Source organism: Triturus cristatus, chromosome 3_2, assembly GCF_964204655.1.
Source record: "Triturus cristatus chromosome 3_2, aTriCri1.1, whole genome shotgun sequence".
Classification (NCBI taxonomy): Eukaryota; Metazoa; Chordata; class Amphibia; order Caudata; family Salamandridae; genus Triturus; species Triturus cristatus.
The window spans coordinates 108,942,558-108,970,261 of NC_140584.1; the positions used below are offsets into that span (position 1 = coordinate 108,942,558).

General features: G+C 43.1%; 1 protein-coding gene across 1 annotated transcript in view; it reads left to right on the top strand.

The window, feature by feature from the left end:
- Nucleotides 1–27,704, top strand: part of NCKAP5 (NCK associated protein 5) — a 704,458-nt gene that overhangs the window by 410,640 nt on the left and 266,114 nt on the right. The window contains exon 5 of the mRNA XM_085647329.1: nucleotides 19,569–19,718. Within this exon, the coding sequence (XP_085503455.1) occupies nucleotides 19,569–19,718 (150 nt within the window). The remainder of the gene's footprint in view (nucleotides 1–19,568; nucleotides 19,719–27,704) is intronic.

The window sequence follows — 27,704 nt, forward strand, 5'->3', positions numbered from 1 at the left end:
ACTATGTCTCCGCAGGCTTCCACTATGGCTATTGAAGGACTACTTACCCCAGAAGGCTATTGGCTAAAAGAAGTCCCATTTGGGCGGGGACAGTGAGATAACAGTCCTCACAGCTGCCGGGACTGTGTTTGATTGCAGCCAGTGAACAAGGGCTTGGCGCCCGAAACATGTTTGGCATTTCACTTGTGGAAGGGATTACGTGCTGTGCCTGCTGCCCACATTAAAGGAGGTTCTTATGCTCAACTGTGTTGGCGTTTCCATGCAGAGCGCAACAGGGTGAAACCTGGACTTTGGAATCTAATTGCGGCGTGCTCCGCCGCGGAGATGCCCCGCCGCAAACGAAAGCGGACCTGCGTGCTCTCAGTCATTGGCACGCATAGGAGTTGGACATGCCTATTTTTGTGGGGGTAAACAAGTCAGCAGAGTATGTTATGTTTTTCCTGCTACAGGACCCACTTGGTTTTTTAATTTGCACGACTATGTCTCCGCAGGCTTCCACTATGGCTATTGAAGGACTACTTACCCCAGAAGGCTATTGGCTAAAAGAAGTCCCATTTGGGCGGGGACAGTGAGATAACAGTCCTCACAGCTGCCGGGACTGTGTTTGATTGCAGCCAGTGAACAAGGGCTTGGCGCCCGAAACATGTTTGGCATTTCACTTGTGGAAGGGATTACGTGCTGTGCCTGCTGCCTACATTAAAGGAGGTTCTTATGCTCAACTGTGTTGGCGTTTCCATGCAGAGCGCAACAGGGTGAAACCTGGACTTTGGAATATATATATATATATATATATACACACACACACACACACACACACACTCTTATACAAATGCATCTTTCTGTGCACATCATTGTATGAGTTTTGCAACATCAGACAAACCCACAGCATTTAGAGTTAGCAGAACTCTCCGTTTGCCTGAGTTATTAATGCTAACTGGAAGAGGCAGCAGATATAAACTGTGTCTGTTAGTTGTTGCCAGAACCTTCAAGTGCAGAATTAGGAATTCAATTTCCCAGACAGAGACTACAGATTGGCAAAATGTCATAACTGGTTTGGCTGAGGTGGGCTGAGATAATGAATTGAATGGCAGATCGGGCATCATTAAGATTTGGTTCAGCTGCAGTATCATCCCATTGAGATTTTAGTTGCAGGTTTTGAGGAAAACTAAAATTAAAGCAATGGTGTTTTAGAAAAAGAAATGATAGGATGATAATGAGGAAAATTATTGAAATGACGGAAGGAAAATGAGAACTGCTTTCTGGGTGAACAACTGTCATTGATTTTCCCACAGCAACTGTATTGTATAGATCACTTTGCATTGACATTAAGGCTGCATTTAGATTCTGCTAAATGTTTTACTGCCTTCTAAATATATGTAAAAAGTGTTATTTTCTCAAAATGCTGTTGCAACCCTTGCATACGTTTTAGCGTCTCAAGGAGGACGCGTTTCTTTTCATCCTACAGTTCGTCTGGTTCAGTACATCGACAATGCCTAAAAAATAACCATTTGTTTTTTTCTTTTTGTATTTTTTGAATAGCAAGCATGTCGCCTAGGAATACTGTAGACTAGGCCTAAGCTCTGAAAATGATGTATAAAATATTGTCCTGTGGTGTAAAAATAACTACGTAAGGCGACGCTGGGACTAAGAGACAGGAAGGCAGGTAATATCTGCAGAGCCATGAGAATTATGCATGGGGTGTGACCAAATTACAAATTATGTGGCAGGGTGGATTGTGTGTCTAGAAAAGGCAAATTATGCAGTTTAATGCGGCACATTTTGTGATACTATTACTTCACTATTTTGTCATTTTTGCACATTTTACACCGGCCTGTACAAAGATTTTATCCATCTGTACAAAGATTATAACCTATTAGTACTGATTTGACACCCAAATACAACAATAAGCAATAGATAAGTGACCAGTCAAGCTCAGGGGTGGCTCTTCCGCTAAGGCGGAGGTGCGTTGCCCCACTGCTTTAAGAGCAGTGCAGAGGAAAAATAAAATGATAATAATGAAGCGTTATTATCATATTATTTTTCCGTTCCTCGGTGCAGCGAAGGGTCGGGCTGGCCAGAGCAGGGGCCGGGAGGGAGTGGTGAGCACACTCACAGTGCGCATGAATGTTTGACCGGCCGTCGTGGGCTGTTCAAACATTCATGTGCACTTTGCATGTTCTCCACCATCCTGGAATGCAAAGCCTGGTGAGAAACATGCACAGGCTCCCTGTCCCCGTCTAAGTGGCGAACCATGGCGCTCAGACCAATCCCAATGCTGCAATGCACCATTGTGATTGGCTTAGGGGAACCATCATTGGTTTAGGGAGCCTGGGAGCCCGGGGCCTTCCTGCGACGAGGACAGGCGGCGGCTGGCGACGTGACCAGCAGGTACGTTTTCTTTATTATTTCTTTATGTATGATGAGCGATTCACGTCTTTACAGTTTAACTCCATCCAGGAGAGATCAGTGGTTTGTATATATGTACCTACTAGAGGAGGGGGAAAATCACCCCCAGGATGCTCTGCACTCATTCGATGATTAAAATGCGACACCCCATAGTACATGGACCAAAGAAGACATGGGGACACAGACAGGGCCAACTACAGAGAGTAAGTGGTCGGGAAAAAATCCCCCCCAGATTTTTCAAAACCAAGGGATCAGTGCCAGAGGCTGCATGGGACCTGTTCTTTGTAACCTCACTGCTGATATTGCACGCTCTGTCCTATCAATCAAACAGAATGGATATGCAAGTAGATCTATTAAGCACCCTTGCTGTATTTGGCTCTGGAATTGATCATAATTTGGCTGACTTAAACAAACTGATAACCTGGACTAAAAACTATGCAGCAGCAACATATGGAGACTGTACCTGTGCACTGGTGATTAACAAACTCGCAGTAGAAAAGGAAGACAGCTTACTTATAATGCCAATGGAGGAGGCCTGTGAGCCTGTCAAAAAGGAGGTCAGCCCAATAGGGGATCCCTCCACAGGACTAAACCGTCTCCCCAAGTACTATTATAAAACATCATGACAAAAAAACAGAGGAAGAAGCAACGCAGGGCTAGAAACAAAATGAAGAGCAGTTTAGTAATCGTACCCTGTGTAAGCGCATACCAAACTGTAGTACACACAACACTGTCTGATAAAGAACCAATACAACTAGGAAGCCAAGCTACTAAGAACCCACCAAAGGAAATGAAGTCTTATCCATTATTTGATCAGAAGTTTGAAAAAGTCACATTACTCAATGCCACCCCACTCCCTAAGTACTATGACACTGCCATAGATAGGCAAGAAATCATCTTTAAACCAAGCATTGATAACACCTACTCCAGTTCGCTCCGATATTCCTTTAAAAAAAAAAAGATCTTTATTGAGATTTCATAGGATACAAGATGTAATTATAATAAGCGATTGGATTACATTTCAACATCATAATGCAATCCTCAATATAGCCAGATCACCAAAACCCCAACAAACCCCCCTCCCCCACTGCCAAAAAATTACTAAGGGGTATCCTTGTTTGAACTGGATGTGAAGTAGTTTTAGAGACAGCTTGACCCACACCAGGGTCCCACACCAGTCCTCCTGTGGGGATGACAACAGGGCATGTGTGAGCATCATTCTGCTGGCTCCTCTGAGGGGGACTGTCAGGGGTTCTTTTAAATCAGATAGCATGGCTGCCCATGCCTTCTGGTCATCTCACAATGTTTCATCTCTATGGACATGTTTCATACATATCTCCTCAGTGGTCGCCCAGTCAGAAACATCCCTAAGCCATTCTGAGTGTCTCGGGGATCTGATCTCAGCCATTGCAGTGTTTTGCCAACAGAAGACTAAGTAAAATAAACTTTGCACTGAGTTTTTTATGAGTAGGAGAGGGGATCAGCCTCAGCAGTAACTGCTTCATGGTAAGCTGTATATTCCACGCTGTGGCTCTATTAAAATCTCCCGGCACAGTTTGTCATTAGGGTGTCAGGACTGCACATTATCACACCATGTGAATAAAGTCCACCTCCAATCCCCACGCCGTGGGCTACTTTTACTATTGGCATTATATATGGTGTGTAGTATTTTGGGGGAAAGGTAAGTTTGGTGAACATAATTATATTGTAATATTTTTAATCTGGCATTGGAACTAATTACCCTCACTCCCTCAACTACCTGAATCAAATCTTTCGTGGTCCTCCAGCTCAGCCTCCCATGCGGTCTAGGCACGGAGTGTTGCAGTCAGAATATCAGCTTGCAGGGCCATGTACATATTGAACATCAGTCTACTTCCCCCTGCCATGTTCAGCAACAACACCAAGGTGTGAGAAGGTCGTGGTGCATCTGGAAAAGTCAACCAAAAGGTCCCAGTCAGTTGCCGAGATCTTTGCATATTGTAGATATTTTCCCACTTTTACTGCAAAAGATTCTGTAGTGTCATCTCATATAAGAAATCGTGCCGCAGGTACAGGTCCTCTAGTGTGTTTCAGCCCCCGTCTCTCCATTTCTTGACTGACATAGATTCTGTTATTCTTAAAAACGGTTGAAGCGACCATAGGAGCATACCCGGGACATACAGCTCTCTCTGCAGCACTGTCGTGAACGCCTATTCCCCCAATTTGCTTGCCTGTCGTACAATGTAGGGTGTATCCAGGGAGACCCTCACTCCTCCCTTCAGCAAGATGGAAAGTGTTCCCCCTCCATGAGAGCCTCGTAGGAGTTTTTTCTCCCAGTTATCATCTAGATCCAACCAGTGGACGCATACTGCAAATCTGCAGCCATATATTAGAGCTCCATATGAAGAACCTCGAGCCCCCCCCTGACCCCAGGTTCGTTCAAGGATAGATAGGCCAACACGCTTCCGCCTATTTGCCCACAATAGATCCACCACTAGGCTGTCTATGGTTTTAAAATAATGTCTGGGACCTGCATACATAATGCCCTGGAGGACATAAAGGCAGCTAGGGAGCACTATAACTTAAACAATACAGCCCTACCTGTTAAGGAGAGGGGTTGTTTCTGAAAACGTACTGAGGATCTTTGTCCGGTAATCACCCTTTCATGGTAAAGGTCCAGGAACTTTGTTCTGTTTGGGCCAACCTGATACCCAAGTACCGCACTCCATCCAATTTCCAGGGAAGTCTCCCCTGTGAAAGTGCAACATCCTGGACTTTGCTGGATTAACGCGAAGGCCTGATATTTCACCAAACTCCTGCATCACATTTAGGAATATCGGACAGAATATTCTGGTTGCCCCAGATACATCAGAGCATCCTCAGCGTAGAGGGAGACCACATAGGTGTTCCTTCCCAGAGGGATCCCCCCTGCGCCCATCTCCATAATTGTTTCTATTACGAACGCAAAGAGGAGGGGTGACAATGGGCACCCGTGCCTCGCTCCCCTGTGTAGCAAGAAGGCTTCTGACACTTCACCCCCGGATCTTACCCTGGCGCATGGGGCAGCGTACAGCAGTTGAACCCACTGTATATATTTAGGTCAGATGCACATCTTCCAAAACACATGCTACAAGTCCCTCCAGTCTAATGAATCAAACGCTTGTTCGATATCCAGGATGGCTAAGTCATAGGCATCCCTCAGCAATTGTGGGGAGTGATACATGAGCGAGAGTAGTCTCAGGTTATGGAGGATACCCCATTGAGGAATAAAACCTGACTGGTCTGTGCGCATTAAGCTTGGAAGATGAGGGAGCAGGCGCGCCCCTAGTATATTACTAAGGAGTTTGACATCCACATTTAATAACGATTTTGGTCTGTATGAGGAGGCCTTCATAGGGTCCTTGTGTGGTTTTTGTATCATGACAAACAATGGCTCGTGCATTGTATGCGGGAGGGTACCCCTCTGGAGTGCCTCCTGGTAGACCTCTAACAGTTTATTGGCCATTTAGCCCATTACTGCCTGGAGTTTTTGCAGTTTTCATGCTTCTGAGCACCACAAAAATCTCTTCTCAGATGATGATGCTAGGCAGGTGTTCAAGGTCTTCAGGATCTAAGCTTGGAAGTGGTATTTATGTCAAGTATACACTTAGTCGGTTCTCTGAACACCATCCCAGAGTGGCGTAAGTCATGCTCAGATGGAGATTGAACACCTGATTATTGGGTCGCTGGTATCTCACTAAGGACCCTCGATCATCACAAATTGACAGTATCGGGACCTGTTTTGTTTCGTGTTTGGTCAGCTGTGCAAGCATCGCTCCAGTTTTGTCACCTTCTACATGCAAACGTTGTTGATATGCTGTATAGGTAAGCTTCTTGAGCCGACTCCAGTCATGTAGTACCACCCTGCGAGCCTCCCGCCATTCTTCCAATCTTTCTGGGTGTGTCTGCAGCTCTTTCTCCATGTCACCTAAGTCTTCCTCATGTTTCTGAATGTCCCTTTCCAGCTGTTGTCTGATGTCCTATGTTGTTTTTAGGCACACCCCTTGGGGCACCACTTTCATTGCCCCCCAGTCCAGTGCTCTAGTACTCATACTGCTCCAGTTCTCCTCAAAGTATTGCAATATCGTATAGTGAACTCAAATGGGAAGTCTGATAATGCCTCTGCTCTCAGCCTCCACAGCGGGATCCCGGCACGCCTACATTCTCCTGCAAAGCTCAATAAAACAGGGGAATGGTCTGATATCTGTCGGGCCAGATAGGGTATCTCCTTAACCTCACTCGGCCCAGCGACGCATAGGTCACCCCGTGGCCTGAGTCCAGGGCATTTCAGCCACACACAGGACATGCGCCGAGCCCCGTCACGACATCATCCATGCCTTCCTATGCTGCTTGTGGGTTGTCCTCTTGACCTGCGCCCGGCCGCCACAGAGCAGAAGAGTTTATTATGAGGGCACTCCCACCTTCTGTGCCGCGGCGTCCCACTACCATAGAATATCAGTCAAGGGGCAAACTTGATATTCTAAACCGTGGTAAAATCCTAAAAATATTACAGGCTGTGCTAACCCTCGAGAAGACATCCACGGCAGACATTGAATCTATCAAAGTCCTAGCTCCTATGGGAGGCCCTGTGCATACATAAGAGAGAACATTATCGTCACATATTATAGCATTTCAGGAAGACATAGCAGCATACATGGCACAACAGAAGGGCAGGGTAATGTCCAGGAAGGGGTCAATATCACAACTGTGCGACTTCATCAATACAGGTATACAGTGAATATTACATCAGTATCCCACTTGGCTGTCACATCGGTTATACATAGACACAAACTTGGGTCTCAAACACGATGGCCAGGAAATTCTTCCTGGAGAAAGATAATTTTCATGGCTGTGGGATTAAGATCAGCATGCATTGCCCAGCAGTCTACCTGCTAGCTTAACGAAAGGAGCCCACTCCAGCGCGGGCCTCAAAGAACAACAAACAAGTTTACTCTACCCTTAGAAACCCTATGGGCAAAACGGTGTCACCTTCTCCTTCAAAAAATAACTTACATTCTCTAATAGACGTATGCAGACCCACACAACTACACCTAGGCTGGTTATCAGCAGCCCTGCATGGTGGCTGCCAATCCTGACATGTTCGCATCCAAAGACACAAGACCAACCAGCTGCCCAAATCTATAAAACTATGCTCCTGGAATATAAATAGCTTCCATAATAAAAGTCACTAAACCTCCTGAACGATTATCAAATTATATTGCTAAAAAAAATGGCCAACATGGCTTTTTTTCCATAAATACACTTGAAGGCTATTTCAGCCAAGCACATTAAACAAGGAAGCTTGCATGTTCAAAGGGGAGCCTGTCAACTGTTTTGGCAGTCGCACTCAAGATAAAAAGTGAACTGGTGGAATCAGGCGACAAAAACTTCCCAGTGGCTAAGTAGGCAAAGTGGCATGCAAAAACTGCTAGACCCCTTTTATAACTCAATTTATATATTCACCCGGATCCAGGAAAGTTATGACATATATTATCGAACATCCTACTAGACAGTTTGCAAGATCCAGCATCCCCAATAATTATGGTTTAGGAGACTTTAATATGAACTTGCTGTGGCCTTTCGCCTAAGATGACTATATTGTATAGCAGGACCATTTCTGGCTTGTCCCCAAACAATCTGCAGGTAGAGCAAATTATATAGGGCAAGGACTATAAAGGAAATGAAGCTGGAAAATGATCTTAAATCCTCTGGGCTGAGAGTATTAAATGGCGGATACCAACAAGATGCCCCACCAGCGTGGACTTATTACTCATCTGACTCACATTCGATAATTGACTTTACAGGAGACACTCTTCCCCCTACTTCACTTAATCACATCATTCCAAATCGACAAAATGGACGAAAGCCAACATAGACAACAAATTATGGAACTTGAAGTTAAATGCATCCTCCATCTGCAGGCAAGTATTCTGCCAGGGGAAATGGAAATGATATATTAAAAGAGATTAGGGTGGTCTGATGTCAATATAGGTGCCTTTGGTGAGGCCGCAGTAGCCATTATTTGTATACTTAATCAGAGTGTGTGTATGTGTAAATATTTGTGTGGTAGTGAAAGCACTGGTCAAAGGGCATGTAATGTCCTTTCTGCTACCCCTGGCATTTTGGTGAATTGACATCCATGATTTGATATTCATCATATGGAGACAGGGCAACCAATCTTGAAAGTATTGTCCTGGATTATAGCTGGTCTCAGGTCAAAGAGGGGCAACACATTTTGGGAACACCTTCTTGCCACTCACCACATTTTTGCTTTACAAGAAATATGGGAGCCTGACAATTTTTTTTATTTGGATGGTTTTATCACATTTTGTAAACATGCTATCCCCTCGAATATGGGAAGAGATAGGGGGGTCTTCTTTTAATGTTTCCTCTTAAGCTTTCGTATGAAGCCAAACTGATTGATTGTCGATCATCCCATGTTCTAGCAGTGGAACTGTCATGCAAAAATCTTCCCACCCTGTTAGTGGTTAATTTGTATAACTCCTTCACCAGATCTCAGTGCTTGCAGTAATAGACACGCAGGAGCAGAAATAGCCATACTCTGAAATGAAGAGTGGTTACATTGGGATTATTTATACTTCTAGAGAGCTACAAGGTCCACAGCACCTTTCTGGCAGCCTCTGCCTGGTGAGTGACATGCTTCTTCGGTCATACCAGGCCCAACAACAGTCAGTAGCACAGGTATCAACAACAGTGTGACTCTCACATCTGAGATGGGCTTGCAAGCATTAAACCATGACATGAAGGTCCAGCAGCTACAAGCTGGCACCCCTACCAACATCCAACTAGATTGGTCATATACAGGCAACACTGAATAAATCAGTATTTACAACTGCAAAGCACATCTTTCAGGATTCTCCCTATGATTCTAGATCTTACTCCTTGTTCATTCGATGCTATTGTTATTTTGTACAGCCCTCTGATACCATTATTTGGTCTTGTCCGTGCTATATAAAGACTCATAAATAAAAGAATAAAATTAAAAACACAGACATATACACACAGTGATGGGGAATTTCCCAAACCTTCCACAGTGACTGTAAAAACCGAACATGTAGAACAAACAACGTCAAATTAAGTTTCCAGTTCACACACACACACACACACACACACACACAGTCACACAGAGCTGACACAAAACGGGGTGAGGTGAGGTGATGCAGAGGGGTCCTCTCATTTTATTCTCATGAGATTCTCTAAGTCTGTCTCTTGTACACAACCCCACGATGATGTGTGATGCAATTGTATAATTTACATGACATCACCTGAGACACATGATCTCCATGACCGGAAATGGATATATTGAAACAAAAAGCATAAAAGACCAACTCCCTGCCCCCAAAGATCTCCGGAATGTAACAATAGTTTTAAATCCCTTCTTCTGCATAACTTATACACAATATTACTTTGTGGTGCCACAACAGACCACCATTGTGCAGAGAAGGGTAAAATCGTGCACACAACATAGCATCTCTCTAGGTGGCAGTGAGTGGCACAGCACACAAAGCGTTATGCCGCAGAGAGGAGAATATATTAGGTGGCACTTCTGCTGAACTCTGGTGTGATTTGTCTTTAGACACATGCACTACAATAACACTGTTGCAAACTTGGCACACACAGCTCAGAAATCCTGGAATTGATGCTGGAGACTGTGCCAGCCTCTGTGAATAGCTGTTAATTCCAGGCCTTTAACTGCTTCATAGCAGCAGTATCCTGTTAGAGAGAAGCAAGAAAAGACACTACACACATATAGTGTCAGCAGTAATTAGACCAACACACATAGTCGCATCCTTTCCTGACAGTGGTGGTGATGTCACTGGAGGAAGTGCAGACTTAGCTGGACTTAGCTGGTGTAATAAGCTGTTGATACTCCCTCCCCCTAGTCAAACATATATAGCATTTTCTCACCTCTGATGACAGTGAAAGTACATAAACATTGTTATATATGGATGTTCTACTAATATATTTGAACTCTGTGCAATATGGGTATACATTATCGAAACAGTGATAGGAACATCGTAGTTCCGGGTGAGGTGCTTGGTTTATTGGAAATATATTTTTTAGATGGCTGCTAAGTTTGGAAGGTCTTGTTTGACAGTTGTGGAAGATTCTTGGTCACTGTAACTGAGATTAGCCCATTGAGAAGGGGAAGAGGGACAGAATTGTACAGGCACACAGTAGCGGTCTGTGGAGGGAGTTCCGTGGGGCAGTGAGGCGGGGCGGGGGAGGGGCGGGGTGGGGAAATGTAAACAGCGGAATATGGATGAACGGAGGTAAGTATACATTTAAATAAATAAAACGAATTCCTTTATGTGTGCTGCATCGCAAAATGCGATGCAGCGTGCGCAACGAAATTCGTTTTTGCCCCTCTCCAGCCCCGCCTCACCGCCCCACGGAACTCCCTCCACGGACCGCTACTGCAGGCACCCATAAATTGTAAATAAGTTGAAAATCTGATTCAAACTGGAATACGAATATTTGGTCTCTGCAATACAGAAAAAAGATTGACAGATTTACAGCAATTTTGACATGGAGGATGGGTGTGATACAGAAAATATTTATTTTTGATGCGCTGCAGATTTTGTGAAAATAAAAATAGATGCATCAAAGCGAATATAATTGACCCAGAATCTGCTTTACCAGTTTGCTAAAACAAGGGGCCATGTGATGGGAAGGGAAGCGGGTAATGAGGGAATCCCTCAGATATGGAAAGCTTTCCCTTCTAATGCATGAAATTGTGAACCAGGGGTGGTCATAACATTGCCGTATTCACATTTGGGAACTTCCACCTGGTTGCAAAACTGTTCAGTAAACTTTATTTAATGTGTTATAAAATTTATTTTCAGTTTTTTGTTTTATGTGTCTGCTGGGCATGGACAAATATCATTCGCTCTGGTCTCTGGGGTCAGGAACTGGGTAGAGAACATTGACCCGTTACACAGGCCCTGAGGCAGGTAACTGCTGCCACCATCCACTGCAGCAGAAGGCCACCAGGAGGCAGTGGGCATGTCTGATGGTTGCCCCGTGCTCTGGCAACCAGGGCACTAGGCAGAGGGCATGGCTAACAGTACCTAATATGAGTTTGCTACATGGGTACTTTGGGCATATGGAAAAGTATATCATAAACAGCTTCTAGAAATGAACAGAAAAATCTTTGTTAAAAACAAATTATGTATGGTATAAAAAATAAAAAATCGTTTAATCGAAGAGTTGACTTCAATTCATGGTCCAAACCCTAAAATGAACCATTATTCATGAGTTCTGCACAATAATACCACCAGTGCACTGCTCATGAGCTGTCACAGATGGCATCACAAATAACATAATCAGGGACATAATTGGTGACATCACATATCACATCATCATTTTTTGTCTCATCATCATTGATATCATCAGTGACATCATTAAAGATGCTACACATGCCTCCACCCCACAGCCTACTGTATGCAATGCATTGTCCATTCCTTGCAACTTCTTTTTTAAATTGAAAGCTTATGTAGCCACCATAAATCTGGTATGAATTTGCTTTGAGGATTTCAGCTCATATACAGCAGATTGTCTTTGCCTGTATCTGCCATTAAACAGGCACACTTGGAATTCATGCCCTACTACTATACACCTAGTGGCTGTAGGACTTGGTGCATAACAAAAGGACCATTACAAGCGCCATTTTGATTGCCTGGGGCTCAACGTATTGTACAGTAGTGGGCACACATGTTTACCGTGTGATTCAATAGCTTTCCTAGTCGTTGTGGCTGTTGACGCATATACCTATGTCTGGCTACAGCATATGTTTGGCATTTCATTGGTCCTGAGGAAGATTCATAGGTTATGTTTACGTTTTCACTACCGCTAATTGGAATGCAAGTTGTTTTCTTTTTGTCATCTCTCCATCTTTAATTCACTATTCATGCTGCCAATTCAATGAAAGTTTTCAAGAGCAATTTAGTTGTGACGGTAGTTTAGTAATGGTACCTCGGACCCCAAGGCAAGCAAGGTAAGCGGCCACCTAATCCCCTAGTTTGGTAGCAAAAAACAGCTACAAATGGATACTTGGGTGAAGTTGCCATCTCAGACCCCTGGGCTCTGGTGCCGTTGCTAGCCAAGCCTTTTAGCCTTGTATATTATACGGATATATGAATGCCTCCCTATATAGTCGAGCCCGGATTCTGAACAGGGTTATTCCAGTGATTCTACACTGCAAGTTCGGTACCATTCTGAGCGACGACATGTATCACAATTCTTCACTTTAGATATTATGTCATACTGCATGCTGCATTAGGATACCAGTCTAAGGCAACTAATACGTTAATGGCTGACATTGGGGCATATACATGTGTTCCTTTGTTTAAGTGTGAACATCACCGGCTGCTTTTTCATGCAACAAATGTGTTTTCTTTGGTTTTGCATGTTCTCAGTGTGTCAGAAAAATGTAATTGCTTTTGAGGCTTTTTTTGTGGTTTTAATTTGAAATTTGCAGGAAAAATTTTCTCTTCTTAGTCACTGCAAAGAATTCTGAAAAGTGTTATGTCACACCGCTGCCTCACTGAAATTGACTAACAATTTGAATTTACAGATTGAGTTCAAAATGACAGCCTTCCTTGAAAATCCTGGGGAGTGGCCCTATACCATCAATTAAAAGGACTACCTCACAGCCAGAAAAAGGCCTTGGGTGGATGTGGGAGCCTAAAAGGCTTGGGGTACCTGGAGTCCCTAGAGGATGCAGTGTCCTACATGTCCTACATTGTGCCACGAGCGTTGTGAAAATATGATTCTGTGACATCTTTGGAGCTTAAGGTCTACAGTGAGTTTCTTACTTGACAAATAACAGAACATTCACATCCAGAAGCCTATTGTGGCTATGTAATGACGATTTGAAATTGGCAGAAATTTTTGTGTTACCCTGCTGCGTGCAGCTCATGCAGAATTTAGTGCACTTATCACAGCAGAATTTATGATCACACAACGGCTCTTGGAGTGTGATAAAGATACATTCCCTGCAACCCTGCTGTACCAGCTGATCCCATCTGCTGCTGAAGCCATGTTATCCAAGCGGGAGGTCAGTACATATAGTTATTGACCGAGGTGCAATCAGAGGGCGCAAGTCAATAACTTCATGGTAATGTCCCCCACTCTTATAATGCTGGTAGTGTAAATCAAACCGTTAAAATTTGGGGTGACATTGAAGAAAAAAATGTTTGGTGGCGTTTTTTTATGGTACTGTTCAATGTGAAAGGTTACAAGATTTTCTGTAGGATTTCTTTGATGACAGGGCCTACCAATTTCGGCCTATTGAAGTACATTGCAGTAAAAGCATGGTTTGACGGAGATCACAAAAAGGAGCACGTAGAAAGGGTCGTAGCAGATGTTAATCACAATATCAATAATTTTTGGGTGGTGTTAAAGAAATTGTAGGACTTACAATGTGTTCATAGATAATTCCATCCTGTGAAAAATGATGATCCTCTCCTGGGATTTGGTGAAACCTCTATAAGAGAAAAGAGTTTTCTTTCTTGATTGTCTCTGGAAATGTATGGTTAGTGGTCCAGAAGCTAAAATGAGGTAACATTTTCTATAAATGTATGTATACCTTCCTCATCCACGCCATCAAAAAGGCCAACATGCTGAGTAAAATGTACCTCTAATGGCAGCATCAGCTATCTATCTATCACTTGATACCCTCAATGTTCTACTGCAGCTTCACCACAAAGTTCTACTGAATAACACGAGTATTAACTTTCGATATTCACAACACATGCGACGCACACATAAAAACATCATGTTGCTGGAACTGGAGCTGTTTAAAGAAGTTCTGTTGGAGCAGAATGTAAAAGAGCATTGAGGGGTTAATAGTTATAAAACTGTATTCTCCAGCAGCTTGTCTGGCCCTGACCAGGGTTCAATTCCCGCCTCGGCGGGTCTTGGGCTCAATTTCCCTGCACCCGATAATTCTCGCCTCGGTGCCTATTCTAATCATGGGTCCCACTCTGCAACTCTGGGCAATAGCTTGCTTAATCTCCACAATGGCCCCAAAAGCGCTAGGATGCCTGGCTTCACCTTGGGGGTGCCCAGGAGTGGGCACTGCACAGGGTAAGACCAGGAAGGGTTCCACAGCGGTATGTGTACAGCGCCTGAGAGACCCTTTCGGGGGTGTGCGGTGCGCTATATAAATGCACTACATTTACATTTACTTGTCTCTGAGTAAGACACAGTGGTTGAGCTAAATGAACACTCTTGTTCTGTATTAGAACTCTGTGTTTTTCACAGTCAGTTGTTAAGGGAAGATGGTGCAGTGAGATGTGGCTTGGTACTGTAATGATGTGTGTCTCAGAGGCTTGCTTTGATTCCCTTGGGGAGATATCGACCAGTTAGAAACCAATGAAAATGCAGCATTTTGTAGTGTGCAGCTGTCTGATTTCCAATTGTCGATGGAACCTCTTTGGCTCCTGTGATAGAAAATATGCAGTTTGGTTATTACTGCATTCGGTCATATAGCACAGTGCTGATTAGTTCTGATTATGCTGGTGACGCTAACAGAACCCTAAACTGGGGAGAGGATGTAGCCTTACGGCTAGAGCGGTCGACCTCGAAGCTGGGGATCCGGGTTCGAGTCTCGCCAGGGACGCTCACCAACCTTTGATTCTGGGCAAATTGCTTAATCTCCCCGCACCTAACAAAAATGGATGTGTCCATCTGTAACGAAACTGGTGCTCATGTAAAGCGCTCTGATACCTGATATCTTTGGGTCGAGTTTGTGTTATACAACACTCTAACAAATAAAATTTAAAAAGTGCTGCAGCAGCTGTGGTGTTTTAAAAAAAATGTTGATACCTTGGAAGCAAAACAATATTTCCCATTCAGGGCAGCTGAATGAACAATGGCACAGATAGTACACGAGTGGCACTTCAAGTGGGACATGGGATTACTTTTTGTGTTTAGTTTGGTAATTCAGCTGTCTGTCTAATACTGTACAATGGTAAAAAAAAATTGAAAAGGAAATCAAAGTTGATAAACATTAAAACACCTGTGAGAAATAAAAAGATGCATGTGGCATGGCTAAGTTGTAGGTTCAGCAGAAATATTTGTTTTTCTGGAGGGTGTCGATGGGAATGGGTGATAGTTGAAAAAGGGCTTTGGAGTGAGTGGATGTTAGTTAGCTTATATGTGACCCCCTGGCTTTATTCTCCCGGCAGGGCCTTCCGATTGGGAAAAACTCAACTAATCATAGTACCACGTTTTAAGAGAACCAGGCGAGGTGGCTCGTCCTTTTCTGTGGCGGCGATCTGGAACCTTTTACCTGTACATCTCAGAGACATGTCAAATGAGAATGTTTTCCGTACACACCTGAAAACATACCTTTTCAGTCTCTGTCACTACCTTATTCTAAATGCACTCTAGCGCCGGGACACTTTTATGAGTAGCTGGGCATGGTACATGCTCCTTCATTCATTCATTCATTCATTTATTCATACATTCAAAATAGATTGGCCTTCCTTGTGTTTAAGTCAGAAGTGAAATGGGAGGATGAGGGGTGGTTTGACAATTTGTTGTTAGGATCATTCCGGTATGTGAATTGTTAGAGGCTTATCGTAGTGTGGGTCTAATCTCAAAATGTTGCATAGGAACGAAAGAATAATAGACTCACCCATTTTCAACTTCATATGTTTAAGAAACCAAGGTTAGAGAGCCCGCATGTAAGAATAGCAAGAACATCAACATTCAGAAGCGTAAGTGCTTGGCCGACATAGCCTGATGTTGCGGTCTCGCCTTTTTCATTTTGCCTCTTGGACTAAAGTCCTTTCTGTTCTTCCACCTCTGATCTACTTCCATCTAAGCTTAATTTCTCTAGGGATGTGTCCTACCTTTAGCATCATTTTTAAGTCAGTGCCTTTTCAGAATCACAGACATTTTTGAATTATGTAAATCGAGTTCTAAGTAGGTACTTCATCATTTCTTTATGGCTTCTTATGTTAGCCTTTTGTTATTGATTGTTGCACCTCCTAGATAGGGTGTGTCAGTATCCCAGTCCAGTCATTATGATTTAATGTCTGCTATCTGAATGGAATGAAGTTATACCCTATGAATAACCATAAGGAATAAAAATACAAGGATTGATCTTTCGTTTCAATTGATGATCCTTTATTCACAACCTTAGAAGCCTAATTGATAGGACGTGAGTTGTGCCCAGGGGGACACACCCTATCTAGGAGGTGCAACAATCATATTTCTTATTGACGTCGTGGATGGAAGGCGTTACTCCAGGAGCACACACAATATTGATGACCTAACTGCAAATTTTTTGAACCGCTGTTGTGCGCGTATTATTTTTTAGTATTTTTTAGAGACTTTTGTTATTGACATTCAGAAGTCTTACTTTCTTTTTATCTGTCAGATCAAGACAATAGAACATAATGTGGCAAAGCGATGGGTGTATTGAGTTTAAACATAAACAATGGAAAAAAGAAACACAGCAACAAGAAAAGTAATTGAAGTTGTGGCAGCAATTCAGCAATCAGTTAGATGACTTTACACCTCACAAAGAGGCTCATGGACATCTCTACCTTGTTGAAAAATCCATTATCATAATAAAGGCCGCCTGCAGTGCTTCACTAGATAGTTTTTCACAGAGTTAAATGAATGTACTTCCGGACGTATATCAATATTAGGGCCTGGATATACTTTCCTTTTCAATGGGATGTCATGAATTGACATAAATCATTTAGCACCACCCAACTTCAGAACAGATATATCAAAGCCTGGCTCTGCACCCAAATTAAGGACAACATGAAAAAGCAATGAATTAACTGAAAAAAACACAATTTAAAAATGTAGACAGCACATGTCGTAACTCACACCATCAGTCATGCTCAAAGCACCCATTTGCCATTGCGTTAGAAAGGAAAAACAGACCTATCAAGAAACTAACATGGTGGACAGCACAAGCTATGAATTATGTTGTATCCTTTGGTAACCACACAGGTGCATTTCAGTGATTTTACACATGTGTGACAAACCATAACATGGGGAGGGGGATACCTAAGTGTACCCATTTAATGTTGCTTACTATTGTCATTGAGGGTTGGGTTCTGGTGAAGCTAAAATACACCAGGCCTTGCTCCCAACTTTGGTGGGCTGCCAATTCCCACTGTGCAGGTACTTTGGCCATAGGCAGCAGGGGTTTGTCACATTGCCTAGTCATCTGTGAGACCCCAGTGGCTGGCCAACCTTCACTGTACACTGCCTTTATGCACAAAGGAGTTGGTGACAAACGCTAGGCCCTGCACCCAACCCACCTTTGTTTTTGCTTATTTGTGTTCTCTTCATCTGTTTTGTTTTATTATTTATTTTAGAGGGGCTTGGTTTGCAGACCTTGGGATCACATATGCAAACCCGCAATGATTTTTTCAGGAACACTGGCAAGGTCCTGGAGTTCACAAACTCTGATAATAACATATTTTGGTTAAAACAGAATTCCCACCCTAAAGGGCACCACTAGAGCCTTTGGATCAGGGCATGCTCCCTCTGCCCTTTTGCGGCTCTTATTATTATTTTTTTATAACATGGAAACACAAGCTCATGTCCTGATTTGGTGGCCTCAACTGAAATGTCTGTTGCAGCTGGAAGTTTTTAACCCTTCCCCACCAGTGAATCCTTCAATGGCCTTGCTTGTGGTGGTGCTGCGGAAGTGCTTGGAGAGCACTGATGTCATCATCGTCAGATGATGTGTAGCTTGCATTGGCCTGGTGCATGATGCACTGGGGTTCGCTGGTCTCCAGTTGTGTCTGACGCCATGATGGCTTCGGATTGCATTTACTGTGAGCTGTCTCTGGGAAATACCAAACCAGTAATGATGGTTGGAAAAATCACTGGAGGTTGTTCTAAATGGTGTGAACATTCATGAGTAGTGTCTCCTGAGTGTCCAATCAAATGTCTGATTTCATTTTTTATTTATTTTCTTCTACCTCTCATATGGTATGGCAGCATTCCCGCATGACTCACAGAAGTAATGAGATGGTCTTCGGGATTCCTGCCGGGGTTTACTTTCTGTTCGGGGTCCTGCAGTGCTCCGATCTAATAAACAAAGTTGTGTTCACTATGAATAGACAGACTGTTTTAATTAATGTTTGAGCCTAGAGGTTTACTTGCAAGCCCAAATAAGAAAGGTGTATTGAATGCTTTAGTGAAATGTTGGCATTTCTTGTCCAAACTCTGCGACAGCCCAACCCCACAATGAACACTGCCTTTGGCTGGCCATGCCTATGAACTGGTCCTTGCCCAAATCCCTTGCGGGCAGCCAACCCCCGCTGCTCTTAGCCTCACAGTTGCCTTTAATGAATAAATTAGATATGGGTTTTTATACAGGGATTGCAGGATCCCATTTATTATATCCCATTTTGATTTAAATATCTCTTGGTTTCACAACAAGACATAACCAGCACTATGCAGCTTTATCTTCCGGACCACTGGCTACCAGCCGAAACTGGCCATGGATTTGCATTTTAACAAGTTGTCAGCGAGGGCAGATACAGCGTTCTGATCAAGTGCTACCATTATATTTAAAAATGTTTAAATGAACCTATGCCTCAACACCGAACTCAAAGTGTGCTGCCAGCCTGGAGAAAGTCCATCTGAGGTCATTCCACCATGGAAGATATGCCTTAAATGGCTGCATCTTGGCGTATGATGTAGGTTTAGTGACTGATATACTCTAGTGTCTCCTCAATGCGGTGCACCATCGCTAGTCAATGCCGATTCATTCACAATGGTGTGCGTTGCCAGTTGAGTTGGACTCTAGGTCTGTGTATCTTGTGTAACACGGTTAGCTGTCACAATGTGTGGCTGCAGTGTACCAGAACATCTGGCCAGATTTTATGTCAATCACATTGCTTCGATTTCAAAAAGTATTTTGTGACGTTCTGTCTGCGATGTTGCTATGATTAATTGATGTCTGAAATTAAAGGGACAGAAAAGTTTTGTTTTATAAACAAAAATTGAAATAAACCAGGCCACGTGTAGGAATTATCATTTTTAACGGGAGGGCACCGTGCCCAGTGCACCCTTTCATTTAGCCAGATGTTGATTTCCCTGACTCTGAATGCTAACGTCCTGTGTGCCCCTTTCAGGAAAAAATGCCAGAGGAGGAGAGAAAACGGAAAGCAGCAGCGGCGGACCAGGGGTCTCCAGACAAGGAGGATTCGAGAAGCGACTTTGGCAGCGTTGAGGAGGAGAAGGAGAAGACAAGGCTGCTGTTGGAGCGGTTGAAAAACCTCGAGGTAAGAAATGAAAGAAGGTCACACATGGCCGAAGCTCCATGCCTCCAACTCCCGTGCCCTATCAATCTTATCTGTTCCACTTCACCTACGCATCGTTGCCCATCACAATTTATTTACCCCGGATGGGTGAGGGAGCCCATCTTGAAAACACAGAACAGAATCTGTCAAATGTCAGGGATCGTGTTCTTTTAAAAATAACACCATAAATAATGGTTATACTTCACTAGCTGAAGTCAAGTGAACACTTTGCAGGCTATCCTATACACCGATGCTCTTTCAACTGTTCGTTGTGGTACTGCAGCCTCACATATGTGATTTGCAGAGGTTCATTATCACAGTATTGTGTGACTTGACCTTCTGTCTCAAGGGATAACTTTTTTATGGATGTTACACTTCTTTGAAGTGGTAGGGCTTCATTTGTTTTGCAGTTCGGGTGATTAGGTTGCATGTGCACTTGTATGATTTCGGCATAAAGCGGAGAATGAAGCCCTCTATGCAGATGATAAATCACAAAGACGTATCTGAAGTACACAATAACAAATTTTGACGGGATCAATCAGTTTTCACCACGCAGACGTGATGAAAGACGTAATGGGTGTGTGCTCTAGGCATGCAGGGATTTGCTAGTTAACTGGCGGGCAGTAGATGTGATCGAACACTAGCATGTGGCTCTCCAATGAGCGCTAACTAGATCCACAGACACCTGAGACCCGCGCTCCTTACATCCTCCCACTAAAGATGATTCAAATCAAGTAGCAATTTTCTCGATGATACCAGTTTTGCGTTCTCTGCTGTGACGATTTCCATTTATAAGGATAGGAAGAGTAACGACATTAAATAAATTGATCTCTTTAAACCGCTTGGAGGATTAAACTTGTGTATCCATGCTCAGCATAGGATCTTGTTGCCTCAAGCAATTTTCTTGATTATACCAGTTTTTGGTTTACTGCTGCGATGACTTCCATTTATGCGGATGAATAGAGTAACAGCATTAAAGAAAGAGATCTCTTTAAACCACTTGGAGGATTAAACTCTTGTATGCATGCTCAGCATAGGATCTTGTTGCCTTTACCTTTTCCTTGCAGGAAAAGACTTCCTATGCTCTGGATGGGGGATCAAATTAGCCTTCCCTCACTATGATGTAGCCTAGTAACCACCCCTCTGGTCAGCGACGACCCCCTCTAAAGTCTTGAATCACATTGTATTTTGCATATTTAAACGGTGCTTAGGGGAAACAGCGTTTACAACACAGTCTCCACAATGCAGTACCATTACAACGACCGCGTTGTTACCACGCATACCATTACATTGCAAGTCATTTCAACGACTTGCTGTAGGGGGTGCACTGGTATTGGATTTAAAATACACCTTCCCTGCTGTTGCGCAAACTGGGGCAGGAATAGTAAATAATACTATTCCTAAGTGAAGCGCACCCTACAGCAAGTCGTTGTAATGACTTGCGTTGTAATGGTATGCGTTCTAACAACGCGGTCTATTTAACGACTGCGTTGTAATGGAATGCGATGTATTCGCATGCACTGTAAACAGCCATATTCGCGCATAGATGCTCAAAAGGTGGACGTTATGGATTGAAATTCTAAATCCTGATTCACAGAATCATATACATGTATTTTCAGACCACACACTACACTTACTGCTGTGAAAAATATGCAAGACATCAGGGCTAGGCTTTGATACTTTTGTTTTATGACACGACAGACAAGAACACGCACAAGGCTTGCGACACCAGCAAGGAGCTCGCTCCCTGGCTATTCGCAAATATTTTTGATGGACACTTGCACCCTATAAATGCACAAATATTACCTCTTTCAAAAAAGTTGTAGTAAAATGTGTTTGCATTTTTAGGAACGGGTATTAAGCACCCCCATATTTTGGAGGGATTCATGGCAAGGAGTTTATACATGTGTTAATGCACGTTTTCCATACTTACTCCTTCAGACGACAACAAAACCTGGTTCAGACATTTCCAGTTGATGGTAGCATTGATGTAAACCTCAGGGCTGAGTGGTTTAAATTACTGACCCGCCACCCTCCTGATGAATGGCATTCGACTGAACTTAGATGAAAAGGTGCTAAGCTTGTCCGGATGGTATCACTGCTCCTTCTAAAGACTTCAGTGGCATTTCAGATGCTTTTGTCTGATGTGTCTGAAGAACTGTAATCATGTCTTCTCCGCGTAAACTGTCTATCACCACTTTCATTACATTACCTCCAGTCTAGATGGCCGAATGGGTCAGTCATTGTGGAAGAGCACTTATGCCTGTAATTAGTTTCCTATATAGTGCTTTTCCATGAAAGACTCCTGGATATTGTATAGTAGCTTGTCGATCAATAAGAACGACATCTGAGAAAAGAGCACGCGTCTCACCGTACCCTTTCGTTAACTGTTGTCGGCTGTCCTGCGTGAACATGTTGTTTTGGTGGGGATGTCAGAAACGTGAGTTTGGTTGTTTTAAAATCTTTCACACATTTTTTAAAGATTCTTTAACTGAGTGTCATCAGGTCAGAGTAAGTGAATCCTTCTTGTATACACCTTATGGGACAAGCAATAATTCTTGGGGAAACAAAGTTACAATTAAAACGAAAAACCGCTCAATGTACCAGTAGTCCCTTGTGCAACATTAACTCCCTCAGTTTTACTTCGAAATGACTGAGTTGTCTTGACAGACTGTGCTTGATTCATGCTTTATGCATGTACCCTGTGTATTCAAAGCAACGAGTGAATTAAACTGGAAACCTCTCGTGACAAACTGTGCATCTGATGCAACAGTGGGCCATTGGAACTGATTATACCGAATAGGATTGTTGAATTTTAGTTTTTATTTAAGAACTCGAGTGAGAGTCTTGGCACAAGCTTGTATTATTACCAAACCACTAAGATTGTCATATATAGTACTGCTCTGTATTTTTATGGGTTATTAACGCCTTTTATTTTTACTTGAACACTTCTTTTAATGTCAGTCGTTATTTGTAGATAATTTACTCTTAACCAACTGCACTTGCAGATTAAGCCAGTCTATCTTTTCTGTTTAATGACCACAAGCACCTTAGGTACTCAACATCACCTATCTCAGGAGGCGGCTACATTATTTATTCCATGTTTTTATGCTTTGTTTTGTATTAGCTACTACCATTCCTCTTCATAACGTGGGCTGTATTTTCGATTATGTATGCTGTATTTATGGATGATGGATGTATGTCGTTACAACGCACACTTTTACAACGCATGCACTTACAACGCATTTTTTACAACGCACAATCCATTACAACGCATGACATTACAACGCATGACCCTACAACGCATTTTTAAAAACTACCTTTACAACGCATTCTATTACAACGCATACTACCATTACAACGCATACCATTACAACGCATAATATTAAATTGCATTTAAGGTAAGTATTAGATAGTATAGGGGTAAAAATTACTTTTCTAACTCCAGGGGGTGCAACAGCAGGGTAAGTGTTGGATAGTATAGGGGTAAAAATTACTATTCTAACTCCAGGGGGTGCAACAGTAGGGAAAGTGTTGGATAGTATAGGGGTTAAAATTACTATTCTAACTCCAGGGGGTGCAACAGTAGGGTAAGTGTTGGATAGTATAGGGGTAAAAATTACTATTCTAACTCCAGGGGGTGCAACAGTAGGGTAAGTGTTGGATAGTATAGGGGTAAAAATTACTATTCTAACTCCAGGGGGTGCAACAGTAGGGTAAGTGTTGGATAGTATAGGGGTAAAAATTACTATTCTAACTCCAGGGGGTGCAACAGTAGGGTAAGTGTTGGATAGTATAGGGGTAAAAATTACTATTCTAACTCCAGGGGGTGCAACAGTAGGGAAAGTGTTGGATAGTATAGGGGTATAAATTACTATTCTAACTCCAGGGGGTGCAACAGTAGGGTAAGTGTTGGATAGTATAGGGGTAAAAATTACTATTCTAACTCCAGGGGGTGCAACAGTAGGGTAAGTGTTGGATAGTATAGGGGTAAAAATTACTATTCTAACTCCAGGGGGTGCAACAGTAGGGTAAGTGTTGGATAGTATAGGGGTAAAAATTACTATTCTAACTCCAGGGGGTGCAACAGTAGGGAAAGTGTTGGATAGTATAGGGGTAAAAATTACTATTCTAACTCCAGGGGGTGCAACAGTAGGGTAAGTGTCGGATAGTATAGGGGTAAAAATTACTATTCTAACTCCACGGGGTGCAACAGTAGGGTAAGTGTTGGATAGTATAGGGGTAAAAATTACTATTCTAACTCCAGGGGGTGCAACAGTAGGGTAAGTGTTGGATAGTATAGGGGTAAAAATTACTATATTATGCGTTGTAATGGTATGCGTTGTAATGGTAGTATGCGTTGTAATGGAATGCGTTGTAAAGGTAGTTTTTAAAAATGCGTTGTAGTGTCATGCGTTGTAATGTCATGCGTTGTAATGGATTGTGCGTTGTAAAAAATGCGTTGTAAGTGTAGTGCGTTGTAAAAGTTGCGTTGTAAAGGTTGTTCCCCATGGATGATTAGTGCATCTGCAATATTTATGGATTGAGTGTACCGACATATTGGTAACTATATTTTGGATCTCAATAAAAATTAAAAATAACCACAAGCACATAGGAGTTTTTTTTTCTATTGCCAGGAGTTTTTTTATGTAAAGGTGAGCAACATTCTAGTCTATGCTTAAAAGAGAGGGCAGAAAAATAAAATGTTCTAGGGAACTTATTGTTATTCTTGCATTGTTGCAGGGAAGCAGAACAATTTTCATTATTGTACGATGTTCTGTGCCTTAGATTAAGTCACTGGGTTGTTACCCTGTGTCCATTTACTCAATCAGCTGCATTGGAAGAAGTGCAACTGCTTTGTAGTCCACCTTGAAGTGACCCATAAGGATAATGAGCCTTGCTATTTTCTCCACTCTGTAATGTGACCATTACTCCAGTGTTGATGCCTGACCATATGACCCATATTTTTCTAGTTTTATTTTGGGTTTTTGTAAAGATGTGCTAACCACCCTAAGGAGACTTTGGGGGTGTAGGTACGTATAAAGTGAGTCGCAAGTTGTATTTTAGACCTTTTGCTACAACTGGTGGATGGCCAGTTCATCTCTCTGCAGCAATGTACTGTGTCCGGAGAGTACCTGGAGTGTCTTGCTTACTTTTGCATTATCAATGTCTCAAAGAGGCGGAGATTGTGTGAAGAAGTGTAAAATATTGCTTCTATAAGATTCTCAGGCAGACACAACCTCACGGAGAGGGTTCTCTCTTGAACGAATAGTAGAGTGTGGGAAAGGCTCTGGTCTACTGGGGTGATAGAGACCAAGCGAGCCCTCAGAGTGTCCATCATGTTGATAAAGAATGGCAGGAGATTGTCACGTTGCAAAGATGTGATGAGAGATCTGGCATGCAGGGGGAGAAGCTAGGAAGCACAATCTCCTTGCAGCTGCAGAGCAGTTCTCTGATAGAAATAGAAGATTCAGCAAAGTGGGACTGGAATTATTCTCTCAGTAGGCCTGTGCCCTAGCACAAGGGTGTTTATACCCCCTGGAGTGTGCAGAGGAGGCTGTGTGATCACATGGTAATTTGGTTTTGCTCCACTGTCACTCTACCACTCTGCCTTGATGTTTCATTTGCTGCAGACTCTCAGTGTACCATGTGTTAGTCTTCAGGACGCAGCGCTTCCTGGTGGAAGTGGGAGCTGGAGGATCTAGGCTCTTCATTAGTTTGAGTTCCTGGTTGGCTCGATGATCATCAGAAGTTTCTATGGGAGGCTACAGTGTTTCAACTAGCAGTTGGTAAAGGCCTCAAGTTGTACTTGTTGAGGTTTTGCCCTATTAAGAGTTGACTAATGTCCGAGTCTTTTGTGTATCTTGCTATCATTGTACAGTTTGACTAGAAAGCAGCCTGACTAGGATATCTGTGGGTCTCAAGGGACTGGGGGCCTTGTTCCTTGAAGAACAGTAGCTCGAGGCTGGGACACCTCCCATGGATCGGTTACTTACCCATTTGGGTGAAACCAAGGGAATCAATATACTCGGTTAGATTCTGGAATCAGGCAGCACGTGGATTATCAGCACAGATATTCAAGTCAATCTCTCTCATAGACAGGTAAAGCGCTCTGTAATCTGTTGTGATTCCAAAAGGTATGGGAGCATCCCCGGCCAGCTGGATTTGCATCACTCTCAATGGAAAATTCACAGCCCAGCCTTGACTTGAGAAATAGACTGTGCAGTGGGGTAAAGTGCCACTCGTGGGCTTCATCCAACTTACACCAAGAACTTATGATGTTTCCTCTGTGAGTCCTAAAGCCAATGCGAGTGCATTCGAGGAGGCGGCTTTGGCATCCGTGTGGAAAAAATGCAACCACAGGCAGAAAACATAGCATGTTCTTGTTTTAATGCTTTAGGGCGCAGAAAATCAGATGAGAAGCAGGCCGACCATTCATTCACACTTTATATGTGCTGAGGTCAGATATCTTTCTTTTATTCACTCTTTACCGCCTATTATTTTTATTTTCCCACTGTGTTCTGCGTTAACAACTCAACTTTGCAGGTCCTGCTTTAACCCCTTCGCTGCGGCGGGAATTCCGCCGCAGCGCTCGGGGGGGCAGCGCGGTGGCGCTGTGCTCATGACGGAGCCACTCCGTCATGAGCCACGGTTGAGCTGTGCTCATGACGGAGCGGTTCCGTCATGACTCCGCCCAGTTGCGTTGTCCCCCCGCACAGGCGGGGAAACAGCGCCGCGTGGGCGGAGCGGCCACCAACGGTCGTGGCATGACGGAACCGCTCCGTCATGAGCACACGGCAACCGTGGCTCATGACGGAGCGGTTCCGTCATGAGCGGGGAAGGGGTTAACTTTTGCTCTGTCTCTGTGTGCTGAGCGTGTCCTCTGCACATCTCTTTGCACACAGTAACAACTGCAATATTACTACAAATCAAAAGAAATGAAACAGGAAATAAATGATAGTAGAGGAGGGGAAGAAAATTCTATTTCACAGAATTATTTCATGTGTGTGCTGTACGAAAATCTAACTATGAAGGTGAGAAATGCTGTCTCAAGTACTTTGCCAATTCTTGGTGAAAACCCTCTTCCACATACTCCACGACTTATGAAAACATAATTACTTTTGAGAGTAACCTTAGAGGACAACTTAACTAAAATGCTCAAGAATTAAAATTTTACACACAAGAGTTGGAATCAGTCTCATTGCCAAGGCTTTGCTAACATAGACCTTTAAATAAATCAGGGGTGCGTGTATATAGGTCAAAATGCAATGACTATGATGGGAAGGACGTTAGAAACGTGCAACACATAAGTTTAACAAGCATTGGCATAGCCAATAGGGCTCGCCTTTGGGACCTTGTAAGTGTTTAGCCATGCAACAGTTGTTGTTGCACCAAAGAAATTGTGCTGCATAAATAAATACTTATAAGGTCCCAAAAGCGAGACCTATTGGCTATGCCATTGCTTGTTCTTTGTAAAGAAATAGAAGCTTGTTTCTATTTCTTTACTTTTGCTATAATCACGGCACCAGCGCTTTATTTTTAACATTAAAAGTAAAGCGCCGGTGCCGCGATTATACCAAAGGTAAAGAAATAGAAACAAGCATCTATTTCTTTACTTTTGCTATAATCGCGGCACCGGCGCTTTATTTTTAACATTAAAAGTAAAGCGCCGGAGCCGCGATTATACCAAAGGTAAAGAAATAGAAACAAGCATCTATTTCTTTACTTTCGCTATAATCGCGGCACCGGCGCTTTATTTTTAACACTAAAAGTAAAGCGCCGGTGCCAGATTATAGCAAAAGCGCCTTCATGAAGTACAGTACCCGTGACGAAGACATATGGTGGCTGCGCGCGTTCACGCGCACATGCACGCAGGCTTTAGGCCAGCGGCTGCAGCACTTTGAAAATCCCCTTACAAAAATTCGAGCAACAGCGCATGCGCTGTTTTAGGCTCGACCTAAAAATGAT